This window comes from Dromaius novaehollandiae, chromosome 5, assembly GCF_036370855.1.
Source record: "Dromaius novaehollandiae isolate bDroNov1 chromosome 5, bDroNov1.hap1, whole genome shotgun sequence".
Taxonomy (NCBI): Eukaryota; Metazoa; Chordata; class Aves; order Casuariiformes; family Dromaiidae; genus Dromaius; species Dromaius novaehollandiae.
Window position 1 is genome coordinate 63,959,017 of NC_088102.1, and position 15,958 is coordinate 63,974,974.

The 15,958-nt window shown below is 37.7% G+C and overlaps 1 protein-coding gene across 18 annotated transcripts in view; it reads right to left on the reverse strand.

The window, feature by feature from the left end:
* SOX6 (SRY-box transcription factor 6) overlaps positions 1-15,958 on the reverse strand; it is a 386,297-nt gene that overhangs the window by 219,016 nt on the left and 151,323 nt on the right. For all 18 annotated transcript variants that reach the window (XM_064513069.1, XM_026104417.2, XM_064513071.1 and 15 more), the window contains one exon: positions 2,409-2,619. In XM_064513069.1, the coding sequence (XP_064369139.1) occupies positions 2,409-2,619 (211 nt within the window). The remainder of the gene's footprint in view (positions 1-2,408; positions 2,620-15,958) is intronic.

The window sequence follows — 15,958 nt, forward strand, 5'->3', positions numbered from 1 at the left end:
CCTATTTTAAAGGATACACATTAAAGAGCCTCATCTACGGTACATGTGTGATTAGGCTATTAATTGGGTAGTTTAAAAGACATTGTTAAGATGGCAAAACATTTTCTGCGTTTTTCATTTCTGCAACTCACTCAGTCACCTATAGTCACAACCAAGATCAGAATCTTAAAATATTATTTATTTTTAAAATGTTATTTTATTCAAATCAAATAGGTATGGAGAGGTTACTTGTTTGCAATTCAGAGAAACTTCTGAATACTGAAGTAGGTATTCAAATTCGTCATCACAGTTTTTTTATTCCTAGCCTACACAAGAATTTAAAGCCATTGAATTTCTTAGGTGTAAAATTCTGAATATTTTCAAATCTTTCTATTAAGGATTTTTCTGTGTTTGCTTATTACAGCGCCAATCAGATGTCCAATAATTATTTTTGCAAAATGGAAGTGAATCTTTTCTACCGAAAATGCCTGATGGCTTGAAAAGAATTTGACACAAAGATACAGCCAATTACCTTTGAACTTACAAGCTTGAAAATAGTTTTCCAGTATAGTGTGGTCCATAAAAGGCAAAATTGTTTTATAGATCGGAAATCACCTTTATTTCACAGCTGGTGGCAATATGCAGCATGGAGGGCTCAGACTCAGTAAGAGTGATCCCTTTGCTGCGTACATACCTCTCTTAAATCAAATCAACTAGGATGTACTAATAAAGAGGAAGTGCAGAAAATTCCTGAGAATTCTTACAAAAATAAGCTACAAAAGACTTGAACCCTTACTCTAAGATATTATCCTTAAACTTTTTGAAGCACATTTTTATTAGCACACCGTTCTGCATACTCCTGGAAAAGTCTTAGCTGTGGTGTCACTACCATCAACAGAAACTTGTATACTCCTGCAGCAAAGTATGAGCCAAGACCTTTGATTAGCATGGAGTGTCACACGACTGTTAGCTGACTGTAAAACAACAATTTTGCCAAAGTAACATTTAAAATAGTTTTCCTAGTCTAACCACCAAATCTAAGAAAGCAATTTTTAAAAGAGTGATCTTTACAGCTGAAAACAGACAGATGGTAGTAAAGAATCTGGGACATTCTCTCTTTAGAGATGTTTCACCAGCTTCAGAAAGGACACCTAGAGAACACATTTAACTATGTGCTGGCATTTAACAATTGTGCCAAGAAATCTGAAGGCCTACTTCCATTCCTACATGATTTAATTCCATATTTAAATATATTATTGTATCAGTATCAATTCTAACTGAAATCTACTTTGTTACACAAAGCTGAGGAATCCTAAAGTGCACTCTTTGAAGGCTTTGGCCATATTATGAAACTGAGAAGGTAACATCATTCTGAATTCATTCATATTTTAAAGAAAAAGAAGATCACAAGGTTTTACTGCCTAGTGGTTCTACTACATTACAAATATTCTTCCTTGGTTATTTTTAATGCCACAAAACAACACTGGCAAAATAACTAGCTGCATCTGTGTATTTCAGAAGGTCTTCTGGAAGCCATACCTTCAGGTGCCTCCACGCCTCTGTATCTACTTCAGAGCCTTCTGCTCATACCTCTTCCCTTGTTCAAGCTCAAGCATGAGCTCAGAGACAAGAAGATGTTGTCACAGAAGCTACCAAAACTTCGTCCTACTTGAAATGGGGAAAGATTTTCATAGTGGACCCTGTCCACTGTGTGCACACTGATAAACTCATTCTCCAATTGTTTAGTCCCCACCAAAGCAAAAATCTTAGCAAAGTCAAGGAAAACATTATCTGAATAAAGACTGAACATAAACTGCCTTACAGCTCCAAGATTTGTCCTCATTTTTATGTCTATCTTTTAACACATGTAACAATATCTGAGCAGACTGTAAAAAAATGATTTTTTCAGCTGCAAATCTAGATATATAGGTCAGAACTAGGTCCTCTTAAAACTCAAAACAGTTTCCCATTCTCCTAGCCACAGATGCTGGGTCATTAAGGTGATGAAAGATGAGAATTTCAGAGGCAAAATAAAACAGCTCTTGTTTTATTCATTCCTATTGTTTAGAATAACCATTTATCTTCTAAAAGAAAAAGAACAAATACCACTGAAGAATATCCCTCACTACTCTACGACCAGTTAGGAATTCATTGTAACCTTTCAAGTAAGAGTTGAGTTTTCATCTAAACCTACAATCTTCCTTTGACTCACAGACAACCAACACAATTTAGAAAGTTTTAAGAAACAGACATATTTGTCTAAAATCCCCAATGGATCTCAAACTACCATTGCCATGGTAACCTGTGAATAACTTTCTCCTAGCCTTTGCCAATTATGCAATTCTCTGGCTCTTGATACCCAACACATTCTTTATACCATAAAATTTGTAAGGGGCAAAAAAAATGTTTCAGTCTTATCCAACACATACCCTCTTGCTCAGTCCTGGTCATTTCTTCTAGTTTCTTCTGCTTCAGTGTGTCCACCACATCAGCAAGGCTTCCTTTGCGGCGTTCTGGCGTTCCAAAATTAACACTGGTCATTAGCTCACTGCGGTCACGACCTCCTTCGTCGGGCTTGTGTGGTGAGGTAGAGGTATTTCGGAAGGAATATAGGGAACATAACTTATTACTTTCTGACTCCTGCAAAGAAACAACACAATGTGAAAACATAGGCTATTTTCTCATATCAGGAAGATCTCAAACAGGTAGCAATTGAAAGCATTACTTGTTAGTATGTCATACCAAGGAGCCTACATGAATCCTGCAGCTTCTAAAATGGGCATTACAGTTTGAATGCCTTAGCTTCAGGGCTTGACAGGGGCCTCTTTTTCCTTAAGGCCAGTCCTCTCCATGCTTTCTACAGTCATGTTTCATGCCTCAGATAGTCCTCATCACGGGTTCTGCTTGTCAGAAACAAGCGATTTCACACTTTTTTCAATTAACTTGTACAGCTTTTGAAGTTTTCTTTTTTTTTTTTTTTTAAAGTAATGGCATCACATGTAGCATCAAGAGAGAAAATACAGGCAAGGCCAAATAATTCCTGGACACATCCTCAGCTAATGGAAATCAACATAGGTTTAAAACTTGAGAAGGAGTTAGGCTAGTACTAACTGAGGAGCAAAGACAATCAAAGGAATACGCTGCACAGTGAAACAAGGCTTTGGGTATGCATCCATTCATACTCATTTACCACTCTTTAGATAATATCCTTTTCTTAAAGAATAAGGATTATAGTGCTTCCAATATACAAAAGCAGACAAGTTTATGGCAGAACAATTCATGTGTGCTGATACACAGCTATTAGGACCGCACTTGTCAAAAGAGGGATTATATAATCAAAAATACAGGAACAGAAGTAAAAAAGGTATATCTCCTTTGTCAATAGGTAAGACATAGTATTTGGACAATAAGCTAAGGAATAAGCATCAAAAGCAACCATTAACATCCAGCTCTCATCAATTTTGCCGTATCACCCAAAAGCGGAGCCTTATGTGGCCTTCTTTTGCTCAGCCTCCTTAGCCTCCCGTCGACAGGCATTTGCTACATCTCTGCTCTCACTCCCTCTGCTAAGAAGAGTACAAACTCTTCAATTTGCCCTTAAAACCTCAACCACAAGAATTTCTCATGCAGTTCTCTTTCCAAAATTATTATTCTATTTTAATTTATTAATGATATCAGCTGGGATGTTAAAAATTTGCGTTAAAAAAATATTGGGCTTTGTGTTTATTGTTGACTAGAAATGTCAGTGAATATATTCAATGCCATAAAGCAGATTTTCATTAAAATCAAAGAGTAATAATAATAGTCACAATCTATTTAAGAATTAAGAGAAGAATTAATAGTTCTATCTAAAATCATTCTCCCAAAGCCATGGTAAATGCATAGCATGCACAACAAACAATAATATTCCTACTACTTTGTGAGCTGAAAATACCCATCTACAGAGTACTAAGGCAACCTGTGTTGTGCAATATCCCACGTGAAACAGTCTGAAGAAAGAGGGACTAGAAAACATTAACCGTTGGCAACAATGTCAGACATAAATCTTTCCTTCAGGCTTGAAGGGATTGAGAAATGGCAGTGCAAAATAACAGAAGGAACAACACTAGCAATGAACAAGTGTGGCAACTAAGGGCTGTGGACTGCATAGAAGGTGGTGGTGACAAATCGCTATCGAGCACTGCGGTATATGCTCAGCATGGCATTATTATTGCTACTAGAGAAGGAGGCAGCTTTTGCTAGTGAGGTTGAAAATGCATTTATTCACTAAGGCAGCAAACTAGAAGAAGATACTATATTGTATCAGCAGTCACAGCATCCCTTTCAACACAGCAGTAGTGACAGAAGTTATGTAAGCACAGATAAAAAGAGAGATGACATAGAACAAACCTCTATCCTCGTTTTTTAATCTATCAGACATTAAAGAATGTCTTATTCAATCAATTTGTATTGATTAAAGAATCAGAGACCACACAAAACAATGATAGCTTAGATGGAGTTGTTTTGGAGCTGCACTTACTTCATTGCTACAAAAGGAAGACTTTATTATCTTCAATAGTTTCTGAAAACTATTTTGCACTTTTCTTAAGACTTTTTGTAAAGTTCCTATGGGAATAAAAAAACCCATCTTCTAATATTTTTCAAAATTTAAACTTTAGTTTCTATAATGCATTTCCTTAATGAAGAATTAGTACCATATAACATGGCATTTACACCTTTGAAGCTTACAGTATAAGAGTAGCTTAGTAATTTAAAAGCTGTTCGTTCTCAATAAAGCAAAGTCCTCTCATAGTCCATGGAGAATATCCATCAAGCTCAATGGGGTTTTTATCACGCTCTCAGCAAGGAACACTCAATCTATTGTTTAGGCCAGAGACAAGAAGATAAGGCTAATCTGTGGGGTAAGCAGAAATGACTGAATGTTCTTCCTCCTGATAACCTGCCCTCTCCCTCCTCTGGAGGCATACACAGTGCAGCACAATGTTCCTTCCACACTCGCGTAAGACTCTCCAAATCCTGCCTCCATTAGGCAACGCATCCACACTCCTTTTTCTTCACCCAAAAGCCTGAAATGGCCATAATGGAGAAGGGACAAGTTTAGCCTCTGTGAAAACGAGGCACGTTCACGGGGTAGAGGCAGAGCGATAATCTCCGAAAGAATGAGGATTTGTTCAACTCATAGAGTACATTATAATGTCAGTTTTGTGGATAATTAAAATGTAGAATAAAAACAAAGAAAGAACAAAAGGTATCCCTAACATGATTGGTTCTGTTTGGCTCTGCAGCTGCAGTACTGGGATCACTAAATGGCTAACACATTTTCAGTGTATTATCTGAATTGGCACTTTAAGAAACCCAGCAACGATGACTTTCTGAACTCCAGTTTTCTCTGAAATCAGCAGTAGTAAAAAGGGTGGCTGAGAAGCCAACAAGAGAACTGCACAAACTCAAAGGCATTCAAGGGATTAAATGGGCAAATGGAAAAACTGTAGACCAATCCAGTGTAAATATACAACTAATAATAGCAGAACTCAGAAAAATCTAAATCAGCTGCATCTACAATTATCTACAAGAAATAAGAGCAATTTTCATGCATTCTATGATTCTAGACAAATTGTTAAGAAACTTAAGAATAAAACTGCTCAGTTTTGCTAAGTGTACTGAAACATTATAAAGGCTTCAGACAGGTATTTTTATTCCTATATATCTACAGTTAGCAGCTTTCTCTTTTATTCCAGTCATATGAATAGCTTATATTGATCTCACATTCATGGAAGACTAGACAGATTAAAAAACAATGGGGCAAGGGAAGCCTTTCCATTATATTTTCCGCAGAAAGGTGACTCATCTGTATTTGAGAGGCAATTATTACTGCAATGATCTGCTTGTTCAAAATCAAATAAAGGTTACAGCAAATTCATGGAGGATTTTGATGAGCTTGGTGGACCACATCATCTTTCATGGAACAATTTACATCACATTTATGTTCCAGCTCCTCACCCACTGCATGACCAGAAGCGCTCCTAGCACCTGTGTGAAAACACAGGCCTAGCTATCAAAAGTTCATATATGCACACATTCACAACCAGCATGCAGACAGCCTCATAACGTAACTGGAAACGCATCCTCATGGCACAGATACCCTCAGAAAAGAGACTAGCAGAGCATGGGTATTGCTCAGTAGAAGAAGTATCTCTTCTCCACAAATTGTTGGTTGGTCCTCTCGCTCTCATGCACAAGGTACTCTCACTAGAAAATCTGGAGTCCAGAAAAGAAAAGGCCTGCTATGCTGCTCACCATACAACAAGAAAATAAATGTGTGGGTAGGCAAGGGGAACCTGGTTCTTTTTCCACCTTTTATGGAATGAGGAAGCTCCATTTCATTTCATTTGACCTGAAGAGAGGGGAGAAGGGAAGCTACTCAAAGATATTTTTCATGCCTTTTCCAAGAGTATAGAAGAGGCACCAGTAAATAAAGTGCCAAGCCAAGATCAACTTAAATGTTTGCATTTTGCAAAACCCAGCTGAGCAATCCAGCAGCACTGATGAAAATTCTCAGTACAAGTCAACTTCTATCTGCATAACTGATAATATTTAATAGGAAATTGGGCAACAAAATATCTGACTAATATGAATATCCATTTAATGCATTTGGACACAATCTGGTGGTCAAATTCATCCAATAGCTATATAATACACCAGACAACTGACAAATCCCTAAAACCTCTAATTTAAAATTCATATATTTCTATAAAATGGCATTTTAAGTCTAAACTTGAAATTATATCTTCAACTCATGATACTTCCTTTGAAAGCTGTATTTGCCAAGGCACACAACTGTTACTGACTTCAGTGATTACCATGTTAGAAGGAGAAAAAAGGAAAATATATCAACATAAGGTAAATGGCAAATATATAGCCTATGGACAAAAAACTTGACATAGAGCAGGCTTTTTCATCCAAAATGGGTGAAATTCAGTCACAGTAAACCTACACATTTTTAGTGTTGACTACATTAGATTTAATTCAATCTCTAATCAAGAACTAGAACAATACTGAAATATTAATAAAGCTGCAGTATCAAAATATTCTTTCCTCCTGAAGCAAGAAGTGTATTTTATTTCCAGTGAGAACAGATTTGAGAAAAGAAGAAATTTAAGATAAAGCCACATTTGTAAAACTTTGAATTTGGTCCTAACAGGGTATTTTATCCTTAGTAAAAGTATCACTTGGTGTAGATAACACAGCAAAGTGAGCTCTTTCTTCTCAGTTTAATCCAAATGGATATATCATGCAGACTGCTCAGGTTCCCATACCTTTGCTAGACTTATAAAACTATCCTCCCACTCACACATTGTTATTGGATAGTTTTAGAGCTGTATGTGCTTGTACCAGAATACACAAAAGCATTGCAAAGGGGTTTCCATCCTCCACCAGGCCATGTTCATGATCTACAAATTACCCACCACAATGCTGACATTTAAAGACCAGCCCTTGATAAGACACAAAAAATAAAATTTGAAGACAGCCTATGACACAAACATAGGCACAAATCTGACTGCTTAAGCAACAAAATGTATGGTGATTGATTGTATATCTTAAACTTTCTTCTTTGTCTTGTGTCAGATTTAAATAAGCTTTTAAGCCAGAAATGTATTTATTTGCAGAGATAACTAAAACAGAAAATCTTACTGTCCAACAGTTTAAGACAAACTCATTCTGGACCACTATTCCAGCTGCTTACTATTCAACAGGGACAATCAATTGAGTCTAGTTTTGAAATGTGGGTTTTTAATCTCAAGGTAGATAAAGGACATTTTTCCTGTACACATTTTCTTGCCAGTCCAATAGCATAGACATAGTTTTATTACAGATCATTCAACTCATTGCACTTAGTGGTATTGACAAAATGTCATTATAAGAAAATAAGTACCTATTTATAGCCATTAAAATTTAAGGATTAGGTTTCAGTGTGCACAAAATGGAGAAAAATAAAGAAATGGACAAAAGAAAAAAACCCAAGAAATTAGCAAGGCATGAATACTTAAGTATTATGCATGGCTCACGCAAGGAAAGGTAGCCAGTACATGAAATCATGCTTCTACGTACCCCTAAACACAGGTATGTCAGTGAGAAAACAGCATTAGGATTTCTAATGCAACATGGTAAAAGCTTTCATGTGCCCGTCCTTGGCATTTTTTATATTAGAGGGGCAGCATCTTCTCTAACCAATCACAACTTTACTTTGAATATATGTGGTTCGACAACAGTGTCCTTATACTTATCAGCTTTCCAAGCTGTGTAGTAGAAACAATGAATGGCCTGTTGGCCATTCCTTTGAGCGGTTCTGTGAATGGCTCAAGTATAGTTTTGTCAATGGCAGAAACAATTCTGAATAATTACAAACAACAGCCTAGTATAAATAAGACGGAGACTCTCTGTGGCAACATACACGGTATTTTCTTCCCACTCTGTAATGGTTCCTTTAAAAATTAACCTTAAGATAATATTGTGTAAACATTTTGGCATGCCTCTCACATTAAGAAAATAATTTTTTAGTATGTACATTCGCCAAATTTCCTATCTTGTGTCGACAATACTCTTCAAAAAGAAAGCTTAGTTACTGTACAGAATAAGGAAGTCTTACACTTTCAACGTGCTTCTGTTGAAGAGGGATTGAATAAACAATTATAATTTTCCTGCTGGTGTAAAAAATGTGTTTTCTTGTGTTTTCAATTCTAACAGCTTTATTAAGTACTTCATTTTCCCATTAGTGATCCAACTGGTTTTAATAGGATAAATGAGAGAGTACTGCGGTAAGTGAGGTAAATAAGGGTATTAAAAGTTGACCTCGTAGTTTTGATACAGGGAATCTAATATTTATATCAATATCTGCAACCTGAATCATGAACCAAGTCGGGACAACTTCTATTAAGCCCTTACGTTTCTAAAATAGAACAAACAAAACGAACACAAAAAAGACCATTACATAGGTAAAAGATTGTAGGCTACATTAGCAAAAGGTAACGTCTACAGCATCATGGATTCGGCAAAGTCAAGATTAAATATTCTTGCTCCCTCTCCTGAAGGGCTGAAATACAAACCAATCCTGTATTTGGGGGCTGAGAAGCAGAAATCTCCGCTTGGGGCCTCTCCAGGCACGACTCTCCTGGGGTGCGGCCCCGGAGAGCGCTCCCTGCGGTGGTGGTAGGGGCTCAGGATGGGCCGACAGCCTGGCAACAGGCTGGCCTGGGCAGCAGCCTCCCGGGGCAGGAGCAGCGGCGGCTGTGGGGCGTAGGAGGGGACAGCGCCGTTCCTCACAGCGGCACCTGCGTGCTGCGCAGGGAGCACAGATTCTGCCTCAAACGTAGGTGCTCTCTGAGAGTGAGAAAAGAGACAAAACTGGGAAGTGAAATGGTAGGCTGCACAAAGCCAGGGTCACGGTGTTAGTCAGCAGTGTAAGGAAAACTACCGCCAGACTTTGACTGAAGGTGGATAACTGTAATCCTCCTCAGTAGCCAGAGAGAAAACTGTTTCTGTAAGAGTTCAGCTGAACCCCCAGGATGAATGGCCAAGAAGAAGTAGAAAGCAAATATTACTAACATAAAATGTGTTAGCTGAATTGCTTATTTCCATGTGGATGAGGCTTTTTTGTTATAAAGGGATATTTATCTGTCTCTGCATTGAATGGGACACATGTAAACACCCCAGGAAAGTTGGATATCCAGAGTGGTTTTTATTCCAAGTACTAGAGGCATGCTGGCACTTGGAACTAGACTGGAGTTAACATATAATGAAAGCAAATGTTTACAAAATCGTTTCCAATCACTACATTAAATAAGGTTTCCCATTTTGGGGAACTTAATTAAATAGAATTAAGAGAAATTAAAAATCTAAATGATCATTTCCAATTCTCATCTGATTAAAAAAAAAAACAAAAGTTTTATTAAGAAAGATTTATTTAAATCCAAGGCTTGAGAATGACTGCTACGAGCTATTGAGAGAACATCATTTGTAAAGTCTCAGCAAATTATGCTAGTGGGAGGGCAAATGGCAACTAATGGAATAAAACCTCCAGTTTTTAACTCAGCGTTTTCTCGGATAAAACTTACACTGATTTCAGCTGCCAGAGTACAGCCTGAACACGATCCACAAAAAGGCTTGCATTTGGCCTTTTGTACATATGTAAAACCTCAACACTATATGATACAACAGTAAGCACTAGCTCTAAGCCAAGGAAAAATAACCTAAAGTAAAAAAAAATAGGGAAAATAACTGTAGTTTAGATAAAAGGCTTAAAAATGGGCTGACGTGCTGATCAAGCACAGAGGAGGCGAGTGTGGCCTTGCGAGAGGCCTCTGCCAGGCTGGACGGCCACCCGGCAGGCCCGGGCCTGGAACCTTCCGCCCCGTGTGAAACACCTCTGCTTAACTGGAGCAAGCTCTTCAAACCCAACTGCTGCAGCAAACCTAGATTAATCCACATATACCAACATCCATGGGGAGAGTATTTTAGAAAAAGTGTTACAGTTTTCAACTATAAACCTTCTCTTTCTAAATGAGCAAACCTGTTAAAGCAGTTGACTGGCATTTTCTTCCCGTTCCAGAACAGCAAATCGCCCCAAAACAGTTAAATACAAGGGCCAGTCATCTGTACAGGGCAATCGACTCATTCTTACACGACACGCATAAACTCGTGCGTGCCTTTGCAAGGGTTAGACGCTAAGGATTTCCTTAATTGTCCAAATACCACAGGTCCTAACTCCCTGTGTTTAGGCCTGGCAATAAAACACAAAAATATTGAGACTTTATGCCCTGGAACTTAAGACTTTGGTTAAATGCTCTTATTAAGGACAAAATAATGGAATAACCATTTACAGAATGAGAATTTAGACTTACATTTTCATAAATTGAAACTGCAGATGCATTGTGATCAGTCCTGGCCGACCGACGCTGTTTACCCTTCGGGTAAATAAAGACACATACTTTGTGATGTATGCTGTCAGAGCTGCCAAACACAACAAGGACTGCGTGGCCTGGATACTGCAGGCCACTTTGTACATGCCCAGCTTCCTCATACTACATCGCCTTAGTTGTCCAACTTATAACTAGTTCTACTGTAAATATGAGGGTAAAATTTGTATTCTTGTTTTTAGCAATATCGCATGCAATGCAAATCCTTCTCCGTATACAGCTGCAAGACATGAATTGCATGCTTTATGCGTTCACTTCAGCTTTTGCAGAGGAATGCATGCAGGAAACCAGCCTGCTGCACAGAGTACTTGTATTTCTTTAAGGTAAACACTGATGAAACACTTGGAAGATTGAAATAAAAACAAGACATTTATGAGACATAAAGGTATCACATAAAACTGTTGTGAACTAGAATAACATTGGCTGAATCCCAGAACAGATAATCCGTATAAACATGCAGGAATGTTGTAAACTGTATATGAATGTCAGTGATACAGTACATTAGGAGATTCATATTACACTTGGTGCTGTGTAAGGCTCAGTCACTGGATTTTTCATGGCCTCAAAGATTAAAACAAATATATGTAGTATCTTTCCTTCCTCCATGCAGACATTTTATGTACACAGTTTTTATTATGCTGAACAAAGATACCAAAGTCTGCTTTTTCTTGAGCTGTCAAAGTACAAAAGAAATGCAAAAAGTCCTTGCACAGATGTAGTAAAGTGCTGGATTTTATCTTTTGGCAGGTGCTCAATATGCAGCCCACATAATCACATGTTAATGACTGGAGTGTGTTAATCAGCATGCATACCTGATTCCTTCTTGCCCAAGGAAAAAAAAAATTTAACAATTTAGAGCGTGTTAATGCTTCTACTTTTGAAAAAATTCCACATACAGAACTGGATTAAAAACTTTTCAGAAATTGCTTTATAAGAAAATGGAAAAAAATAAGGGAAAATGCATAAAATGTCTACAGATTTAGATGAACGTAAACTAGAAGTCTTTTGTGAAGTATTCAGGTGATGATTAATTCTATTTAAACACTATTCTCCCTAGAATACAGGGAAAGATTTAAAATAGACCTTACATTTGGAAAAATTGTACAGTGTGACAATGAAAATAATACAAGTAGAATGAGCATGTGAAGAAGAACAATTATTTGGTTCTTCTTTAAACAAGTTAATTTGTATTTTACCAGCTCCATTAAATACACCACCCTGCATATTTTTAGGGAATTGTTTTGTTATTTTTAATATGAAAGGTAGACCTATTTTTATGCTTAAGCTAGTAAAACTACATCCTTGATATTTCAAACCTTTAGGCACATGCTTAACATTATAGTCATTGCTAGTCCTAATAAAGTCACGTTAAGCACATACCTGAATGCTTGTTGCTTGAAAAAATTCTACCTTTTCTGCAATATATTTCTCACAGGGTTCTATTTTATGGAAAAAATAAAATATCATATCATCTGGTTTTTTGCACCCTTTAGTTTCAGCCAAAACCTTGTAGCCATGCAATCACATGTGAAAGTATTTCTTTCTTCAGTTAGGTAAAAATTCTGATGCATTACCTGGCATCCAGAAATAATATTACTACCACAGTAAAACTGCAATAGATCATCACAAAACTCAGATTTGAACATGTAAGTAACAGCTGCATGAGCAATTTAGCAGATAGATACAGAATTGCTAGAGTTAGGGCATTTATATTTGATGTATTTTATATGCTCGTATCCAGCCACTAGATCAACTAAAAATAGAATTTCAAAATATGTAATTGTGTCCATAACTTTAAGACTTTGAAGCCATGAATTCTTTATAACAACAAATTCACAGTGCGCAGTATATGCAAACATTTTTCCAACATCTTTCCTAAAAACCGGAGCTTATTTTCACTAAAGGGAAGAACTTTTGACAAGGAAGCCTATAGCAAGGATCAGGGCTGGGAGGGTGGATTGTGTTTGTTTTTTGTAGAGGCAGTAAGCACTGAAACATTAAGACCGCAAGAATACCAGCTACTTTTGTCTTTCTGGTGTTAATAGTTTTGCTAAAAAGCTATATAAAGTTAAATTGGACACTTGGTGATTTAAAATTATTTAAAAGAGAATGAATACAATAGTCATTAAGAGATCTTTCCCTGCTGAATATATGAAACACTACTGCTGAGAGGTATGTGTAGGCCCAGGGGAAAGGTAGCAAGCCTTTTGCTCTTCTGGCAAGAGGTCAACAACAGAGAGAGACGTGACACAATTATGAAGTATACGTCAGTGTTCCCATTTCACATAAAATCCAGGGACATAAATTTTGATTCTAAACTCCAAGGGTCTCTGAATGATGTCACAAATCATACAAGGGGAAACGCAGCATATATTTGGAGGCAGTTAACTTGTATACTCACAGAGTGCTGGTCTTTCCTTGCTCATAGGGAAGTAACACCCATCCTTTAGACCCTATTTGCTGCTGTGGTTCCCTGTAACGGTCTCTTACTGCATCACTTCAAGTAACGGTAGAGCAAAAAGATGTGGGTGCCCTCACCTTGGGCACGCACACATTGCCTGTAAACTCCCGGCTGCACCCTGACAGCAGAGGTAGAGGAGGAACGTCAGCAGGAAAAGAAAAGAGCTTTGCCCACTCACGCATATGCACTCCTCCTCACAGTGCCGGTGAGCTCTTCAAAGACCCTGTCCGGTACCAAATTGTTATACATGGAGTTTGAGGATGGGAATGGAATTTGCCTCTCTTCTTTTTATCATTTCAGAAAAAAAGTAATTCTGTCATATGGAGAAAGATTCCAGATTTCATCAGGTTAAAGCCGCTTGAATTTATTGTTCCAACAAGGGCCTGTGCCTAGCCTGCAGACCTCAGGGAAGACACCAGCCACTTCACCAAAGTGAAGCAGGCCACTCGTCCTCCTCATCTGGTAGCTTGCTCTTGGCACTGCTTTCCCCCAACACTTCAGAGCAAAAATAGAAAACCTTTATAATCTGCCTCACAAACTGTGCAGGGTTGGTGATGAAGATGGGGACAGGAGGTGATCACTTCCTGGCACCCCAAGCAATGAAGCACAAATCATGAGTCTCCCTTACTTTACATAGTTACCAGTAAAAACATTTTTGGGATAAAAAATTTAGTTGCTTTTACGTTTAGCAAAAATAAATTCTATTGTTTTTTTCTCATCCCTCCTCATCCTGATGCCCCATGAGAGTCAGGTTTTGGATGCAATTTATAAAATTTGGTGGTATTTCCTGCCTGCTAATCACTGCACATGAGAGAAGGTAAGAGAGTTTCCTCACTCTTATCTTAGTACCACTTTCCCCTCTTCCCTAAGTTTATTGCAGCAAAAAGTTAATTCCTTGGTCTAAAATAGTATTTATTTTCTAGCAGAAGCACAAGCAGCAATAAATACCCAAGCGTCCAGGTATTTTTATTTTAAGTTATAGCTAGAAATATACTGATAATCTTTCCAGCTCAGCCATATGAAATTACAGGCCCAAACCCTTCTGTTGCTTTATTTTTTCTCCACTGTAACATCAAATTGGCTGGTGATATGATACTCGCAGTGTAAGTCATTACAGGTCTGACGTTACAGTTGTTACACATTGCTGAATCTGTCAAATGAAAAGGGAGCACAAAGGGAATTTCCAAATGCAGCTGCTATTTCCCATTTGTTAAATCCTTTTATTACACCATATAAGTACACAGCTGGGAAATACTATAGAGTGGGAGTTAAAACAAAATATTTTGGCTTCCAGACTTTCAGAATACACAAAGGACTCCGTGGAAAGCAATGCCTGATATCAAAAGGGAGTGAAAGTTTGAAAACATTTCTAGCCAGTGTGTTGTTTTTATGATAATACACAATGAAGTTTAAAGGTATCTTATATCACAGAAAGCTCCGCATGCAATAAATGTTGGGGAAAACCTCAATAATTTTTTAGTCAACTTTTCCTACTACAATATCTTTCTTTGTCTAAGATCCATACAACCCTCATAGCATGTTTCGATGCATACTGTGTGCTCTCAAAAATTCCAGTGAGCTCTTCAGTAGTTTTAAGGGCACAAAGGATGCAGGATCGTGCCCTTAATTAGGTACCACTTAAAAAACAAAGCTTTTCCTATTCATATATCCACACAAAATTTTTCCTCCCCATCTGTCAACACAGAACTCTTTGAATTTACTATGTTATAACTGGACAACACACATTATTGATGCATTTTAATGGTGGCAGCACTGTCTTTATTTTCAGTGTAAATGGTATGAGCAGGTGCTTCTTCAAATCTGCTTTGAAAGGATCCGTCTGTGAAAGGTCAGAAGGCGCTTGCCTTCTGGGAGTTTGGTTTTATGAAGAAGAAAAGTGGTCACTACTAAAGTACCTATCTCAGAATTGTCCAGTCCTCCTTCTAGAACTCCTCTTTCTGCAACAAAACTCCTATCCTCCCTTCAAGGACTAAAAAATTGCCTTCAGCAGGAAGATTTCAGGCCTCTCTGAATTCTTTACTGGCAGTACTGATGTCTACTTGGAGACTGACATGTTTCAAAGAAACTTAATTGGAGTTTAAAGGGTTTCTCATGCAGGACACAAAGAAGAAAAAAAAATCAATCTACGTGACAGTCCCTCAAGAAAAAAAATCTTTTCACCACTTCACTGTTGTGATCTAGCTAGTCATCTAAACTGCCACTTTTACAGTAAATAAACTGGGACCCTGCTCCGTGCAGTTTTAAATTATTTGGGACCTTGCTAAACCTTGCGGTCTTATAGTTCTCTTTTAAGCGCAACTGAATAGCATGCCTGAGAAGCTCAGTTTCCACTTCTGGCTGAAACTTGTAAATTATACCCAGCTTTTAGCTGGGCAAAAAATTCTGTTTGGTTTAGCTGAATGCCACCTAAGTAAGGATGGCATACAAACACCACCAAATTTGACCCAAGAGAATCGTGGAAACTACTAATGATTTTCAGGAGATTCATGCAGATAGATGATGGAGGATTTACTGAAAAAGGGAG